Raw genomic sequence first — 6,885 nt, forward strand, 5'->3', positions numbered from 1 at the left:
AGAGAAAGAAACCCTCTGAAACAGATCCAAGCATGACTTTTCAGCTGAAAACCGATGCTCGATTCTTTGACCTGCACTGCTGTGTTGGTCTGACAGACTGGGACATGGATAAAGAGCTGAAACTGGCTACTACCACTGACCAAATTCATCATGGTGAATATTAAAAAGAACTGAAACTATTAAATGAGTAATTGACACTCAACCACTGATTAGAAACGGCACAGAAAATCTTTGCTTCATACAAGAGAGAAGCGTTCAGAATCACAATGAGAATTTAGAGTCCGATGGGTTTTTGTGCCGTCTAATGTGTGACGGTGAGGTTTGTCAATCTCTGACAGATGACAAACCAAATGATCAATATGTGGCTCAAAGACCTTCTGCAAGGGCCTCGAGAAGAAAAGATGAATTCATTTGGTACGATAAAACATCAGGTGAGTTTACCTGATTACCTGAGTTTACCTTTTGCACCTTTTTGTCATTGGCAAACTATTTTATAAACTCTTGTATTTAATATATACTTTTGCCTCAGTTTTTACCACAGGTGTACTGTCATTGATGCTGGCTATGTTGCATTTAGTAAAACAGATCAGAAAAAAGAGAATTAATGTTGGATTGGTTTTGTTTCAAAATAAAGTGGTCAGATTGGACATATTTTTGAATTTTTATCTTATTTTTTTATTACTATATATTATCATTGCTCCCTTTTTTGGTCACTCTTGTTCCTCTGAAACATGCAGATAATTTTGAATGAGCACTAAAATAAAAACCATTGCAGCTCATTGACTCACTGTGCAATGTTTATTTCCCTCTCTATTAGATACATTTGTTAAACCAAACCCGTGGCTTTGGGTGAATCCCAACATCGTCTGTCCAATCGAATATATCCAGAATGATGCTGATCAGCAGCCTGAACCTGCTCACCAGTTACCTGAGAAACAGGATCCACCAATATGTCCCCATCAGGAGGACCTGCTGCCTTCTCCTCCTCCCTCAGCGGAATATACGGTAACATCCTCTGGCATTCTTCTTTGTGAGGATTACTTTTAATATCAAGCAGAGCCTAGTTGCAGCACATTGCGTGTTTTTTGTCTTTTTAAGCAGATGCATAGATATAAATTAGGGGTTTGCAAAACCAAACCCCTAAAGTAAGGTGACATTTGTGTAGGACTGGTCCGAGGACCCAGGAATGTGATGTTCTTAGCAAGCTCCATTGTCTCTGTGTATCAGGACCGGTATGTCTGTCATCCTTAAACCTTCTGAAATCCACTACAGTCGCCTTGGTTTGCTGGTGTTCAGGACAAGGGACTGTCAGAAGACCACTGGGTCAGGTGGTTGTTCTTCTCTCTGTAGTGAGTCTCATTGTCTGAGGCAAACCCGAGCGGTGTTGTGTGTGTGTGAACTTATAAAGCAGGTTTGTGGACCACAGAGCAGTTGAATTGCTTTGCATTATAAGTTAGTGATGGTATGCAAGAAGGGTGCAAGGTACAACTTTTTAACTTGACAATGTTGGCAACCGTTACAGCAACTTGTCAGCAGGAATACAGAGTTCTATAACACAAGTCCCATAATGCAATGGGTGAAGTCACTAAATAGTGTGTGTAAACCAACTTGAATTGGTTCTCTTGAATAAAAGTTAAATTGGACTCAAATTTTTAAAACTGAGCGCATGCATGATTAAATTATTTTGCCAAGGCTATCAGGAGATCGTATTCTAGACTGCAGTGACATTAATAAATTAATCTGTGTTGGAAATGGATGTGATTCACAAGGCAGACATTTAATACTGTCCTCTTTTATACTGTGGTTTGTTACACTAAGTGCTGTAGAAATGTATTTTTTTGTTTTTTGTTTAATCGTGAAACAATTTCCTGGAAATTGTATGTAATTAAAGCAGTTAAATGCTGATTTGTGTCAATATCATGAATGTGGGACTCTACCTTTAATTTCCACTTCTTTAACTTTCAGATAAAGAAAGAAGAGGGCCGTAGTGGACCAACCAGAACCAGACGCAAAGGAAGGGTCACAAAAGTTGTGGTGAGCTTTCCCAGGGTCTTAACTGTTCTGCATTTGTTCTGTAACTTGTCCCCGCCTCTTTCAGTCTGCCCCAGGGCAGCTGTGGCTAAAATTACTTTTATCACTGACGGTGAATGACTGAATGTAGTGTTAAGCGCTTTGGGGTCCCTATGGTGTCCTGCTGGATCTCGTCAGTGTTGCCACAACACACAAAAACCCGCCCAATCAAATATTTACTGTTTGGGGGCCCTGAATGCACATCAATACTTATTTTGAAAACTGCAATCCACCAAAATCCGCCCAGAGTTCACAACAAATCAGAGTGTGACGTGACACATCCTCCCCCTCCCCAACATGTTTGCAGATCAGATTGGGCTTCAAAACAACCTTTGTTTCACATCTGAAAGACTCAAACTATGATCATTGTGCATACATAAATATGCAAAGCTTAATGCTACACAGCATTTAAAATAACTAATTATTTATGGTCATTCTGATTTCTTACCTTTATTACAAAATCTCCAGGGGTGGCCAAATCCGGTCCTCAAGAGCCGGTGTCCTGCAACCTTTAGATGTGTCCCTGGTCTGACACGCCTGAGTCAAATAATAAGTTAATTAGCAGGACTCTGAAGAACCTGACTGCATTCTGAGGAGCTAATTGTGCTATTTATTCAGGTGTGTGGGGCCAGGGAAACCTCTAAAAGTTTCAGGACACCGGCTCTCGAGGACCGGAGTTGGCCTACCCTGAACTATGCAGTAATTTGTGATCAGTACATGGTGGAGTGAAATATCCCCAATAACTATGAATCAATGACTAATGATAAGAAGTTAATTTAAAAAAAAAAAAAAAAAAAACGCCAAACTGACTCCAAAGCCAATTATAAAAAAGCCAACTGCCCAATTGTGTGTAAAACTCCCTAATCTGGCAACACTGGTTCTCACACATTTGCTTCAGATATTTAATTCACATCAAATATGCTTTTTTTTTTTTATTTGCTTTAATTTATTCCTCCTTTTCTCAGGACCTGAAGACCCTGAAGCCAGGATGCTGGCCTCGCCCACCGGTGAATTATTGCATCCTCATTTCTCTGGCTCTCAAGAGCAGCCAAACTGGGAGCCTTAAAGTCCAGCAGATTTACAACTTCACCAGGTCAGGACCGGAGAGTCTATAAAATGTAGACACACTGGTTCCCTTTGATCACCCAGCATCATTTTCAATAGGCTCTGTCTGGAATCTTTGAAATGGGCCTGAAAAGGTTTATGGCATGTACTCTGGTCTGTGTTTGCCTTTCTCAAAAAGATTTTGCTGCTACTTCCCCTCGCTGGCTTTTTCTCTTCTCCCAGAGAACACTTCCCCTTCTTTCAGACAGCTCCAGATGGCTGGAAAAACACAATCCGTCATAATTTGTGCTTCAGCAGCAGTTTCCGAAAAACCTGCAACCAGCTCTGCAAAGAGGGGAAAAGGAAATCATGCTTCTGGCACCTGACTCTGGATGGCCACCGCCGACTACAGGACGAGATCCAAGTGTTGACCAGCGAAACCCTGAAGATGCTCAAGAGGAGCATGTCCAAACCAGGTCAGTTTGCGTGGTTCTTATTTCTGACTAAAATCAGATTTTTTTTAAAAAAGGGAAAAACTACAGTTTGTCAGCCTGCTAGAAGTCATTTGTGAGATTAATGCATAAAGATTGTGAAACTTTTGTTTTTTTCATTTCAGATGTAGTATGGAGTTTACTTGAAATGTGACTGCTGCTACCAAAGATGTCATTGCATTTAAATTGGTACAAAATAAAATATGCAAATGTATGGTTGAATTGAATGTGTTTTCTTCAATTGTGGTAAATTTCTTTATACTCTGGAAAAATTTTAGAACTTTTTTTATTATTTTTTTTGCTAATTACAGTCCAACTTTGGCTATATAAAAACCTTTTTGTACTCCACCTCCCTCCCACAGTCCAGAGACATGACTGTTGGAACGAAGGGCAACTTGGGGAGACGTATTGAATTTGTTTGTCTCCCGTGGGGGAAATTTCGTTTCAGTACAGCCCTTCAAGAGAAAGACATATATGGGTAGATGCATGGGCGTAGGTTTGCATAGGCCACGGGTTAAAGTTCTCTGTCGCTGCCACGGATTTCCGTCATTTGGAAAATTAGTGCAAAAAGTTCAGTCTAAACTTTATATTCAATGTTTTAAACAGAAACTGCGCTCAACCAATGAAATCTGGCACAGCCGGAGCATTATCCAATCAGAGTAGGGCGGGTCTTTGCAAAGCTGCCATCTGCCATCTGAGGTTTATCGGTGTTCGATCATTAAATTTTTTGGAAGAGCATCTCAAAATTGCCACAGATGCATGAATGAAAGTAGCGGTGGTCAAAAGTTTTCTTTGGATTTGAGAACAACCAGTTAACTGGTTGCTGCTCTGGCAGTTAACTGAGTTATTTCCACCCCTGGCCACGTCACCCGTCAGTGTTTATTCCCTCGCTTCCAGTAACTTGGCGAATCATGAGGAGATCCCTGGTTAGTCACCGCGTTTATCAGCTATTAAGTTTTGTTTAAAACTCAAATAAGAGTAACGTGTTAGCTCAGGCTAATAAAGTTTTGTTTTTTGGACGGTCGGATGTGAAACAATGTCCCGCATTTGACTGGGTCCGATGCGGGAAAAACAGAGCTGCAGTCAGTCAAAAAGCAGCAGTCTCACCACATGAGCAGCTGCGCACCTGGACACTCATTAAATAAAATGACAAGGATTTTGATGCATACAGATTAAGGAAACTATGTCAAAAAGATTAAAACAAATAAACCGCAGCTACAACATGAATTGGAGAACGGGTGCTAACTGGGTGAGGCCAGAGAGAGGCGATTCTCAGAGAGCTTTTTATTAAGTTATTTTTACACGGAGTGGAGGGCGATGTGAAGCAACACTGTAGAAGCGAGTCTCACCAGAAATGTTTGAAAAAGCCTCCTGTGGATCTATGGACTCATTTTACTCCAACCCAAAAACACCTGCCAGACAGACGAACTACACCAGCCAACATTACCTTTAACAATATTTAACTTAACGCAGAAGTTTAATAAAATTCTAATTAAAAATGTTCATCTTTAAAATAAGTTGCGTTTTTTTCTGATAAACTTAGATACCTTTTATTAAACTTTTTAAAAATCCCATCTATTGATTTTTCTATACCCGCTTTTCCGTACAGGTGTTACATCATGCCGTATCTGATTGGAAAACGTGGCTTGACGTCACACAGGGTCATGGGGGGGGGGTGCTCGTCCTTCCTGGACAGGTCTCCAGTCACGTGGCTAATATATAATTTTTTTTTAAGTTTTATTAAACTTCCAAAAGGTTAAATGCCTTTTTATAAACTCATGAGTTTTGATAATTAATTAGTGAGCAATAATGGGCAAAGCAGAGACTGATTATTGTAATGTGCGATCTGTGTTAAATTAATGTATGTATGACATCATAGTGTTGGCTATGTGTCCTGCATTGTCCAGGTTGTGGTCGGCCTTGTATGATTATAGGTTTAATTCATACTGAGTGTGACAGGGGGCCAGTGGAGTTAATGTTCAGGTGTGAAGAAGATGATGTAATGATGAAAGCTGCTATCTTTGTACTAGTTGTAGTTTATGGAGGGTTTCTGGAGGACAGGGAGGGAAGGGAGCTGAAACTGTAAAGTCGACTGTGGACCAGTTTGGCAAAAGTGTGAAGGAAGAACTTAATGCTGCAAATATGAAAGTTAACCAGGTGATGTTCTGGATGTGGAAAGTGAAGGAGAGGAAGGGAGGCTGTCCAGGATGACACCAAGGCTCTGAAGCTAAAAGGTGGGACAGAGACAGGAATGGTCATTGCATATTGTAAAACTACCAGATTTGGTTAAAGTTGACTTTTCACAATAAGCAAGTGAGGGAACTAATGTGGCATTATTTCCCTTGAATATATAAATTCAGTAAAACCTGATTATTTTTGCTTTAACCCATGATCTAAACTCAGTAATCTAACAGAAATTATTGCTGTAATGTGATTATTTTAGTAAGCCATGTATCTTGTCATAATCTCAGGTTTTGGACAGGCGTACTGTAGCCTCAGTGTGCACATGTGATGTTGCTCACAGGGAGTGTGTTTGCTCAGACACATGAAAAATTAGGGGGAACTTTGCTATCCACTATTAATCTTTCATCTTTTTGGCACTGTCACAACCTTACTTCCCCGTTGTGAAACAATGAGGGCAATTCTATTCTAAAATGTTAAATGGTTTGTGTAGCATACATAAAAAATTATAATTTTTCATGTATGCTGATGCAAACATTAAAGGTAGGAATTCATTGGGCCATAGATCATGAGGCAGAGACACTGGGTTTGTCCTAATTTGTCGTCAATAAACGTATTCAAATGTTATACCATTTTTTTTTTTAACCCCATTTGTGAAATGTTTTGGTAGGTTAGGCTGGCATGTAAATCTTTCCTTCATTTGCCAGAAGTCAAATGATTGGTAGCAAAGCTGGATTAAGATGGGCGTGATGATCACTTTTAAGCATCTGTGATAAGCATGTGATTCTTCTGACATGTAGCGCATTAGCCAAGAGGCTTAGTAGAAGCTGGTGGCTCCTCAAGAAGTGACAGTTGAAAGAATTGACAGGTAATTGCACAATTAAGATCCAATAATTCTTAAAGTAGTTAGAGTGGTCAACAGTTTTACTATTTTTGTGTATTTGAATCCACTGAGTTTTAGGTCATTAACTGAATTGTGTTCCTTTACATTTTTTTTCCACCTTTGCTAATAATAAATAAATGTGGTCTCTGTTTTAAGGAATTCACAGCTGAACTGATTCACTACATAATTAAAAGCACATTTTTAATAACAGGGTTT

At 39.7% G+C, this 6,885-nt stretch overlaps 1 protein-coding gene across 2 annotated transcripts; it reads left to right on the plus strand.

Annotated features, from left to right (window-relative positions):
- foxr1 (forkhead box R1) lies at positions 1-3,834 on the plus strand. 2 transcript variants are annotated; one of them, XM_036135673.1, is made up of 7 exons: positions 1-153; positions 339-431; positions 818-1,005; positions 1,966-2,034; positions 3,036-3,163; positions 3,358-3,590; positions 3,731-3,834. In XM_036135673.1, exons 1-7 carry the CDS (start codon positions 33-35, stop codon positions 3,757-3,759), a joined length of 861 nt encoding a protein of 286 aa, XP_035991566.1. In that variant the 5' UTR covers positions 1-32; the 3' UTR covers positions 3,760-3,834. The 2 variants fall into 2 exon arrangements, with proteins under 2 accessions (XP_035991566.1, XP_035991567.1); XM_036135674.1 differs by having other exon boundaries at positions 3,433-3,590.
- The last annotated feature ends 3,051 nt before the right edge of the window (positions 3,835-6,885 follow it).

Source organism: Fundulus heteroclitus, chromosome 4, assembly GCF_011125445.2.
Source record: "Fundulus heteroclitus isolate FHET01 chromosome 4, MU-UCD_Fhet_4.1, whole genome shotgun sequence".
In the NCBI taxonomy this organism is placed as follows: Eukaryota; Metazoa; Chordata; class Actinopteri; order Cyprinodontiformes; family Fundulidae; genus Fundulus; species Fundulus heteroclitus.

Coding starts and splice junctions, on each gene's coding strand:
- foxr1 (XM_036135673.1), top strand. CDS start 33: ATGACTTTTCAGCTGAAAACCGATGCTCGATTCTTTGACCTGCACTGC. Junction 154..338: donor CACTGACCAAATTCATCATG/GTGAATATTAAA, acceptor AATCTCTGACAG/ATGACAAACCAAATGATCAA. Junction 1,006..1,965: donor CTCCCTCAGCGGAATATACG/GTAACATCCTCT, acceptor TTTAACTTTCAG/ATAAAGAAAGAAGAGGGCCG.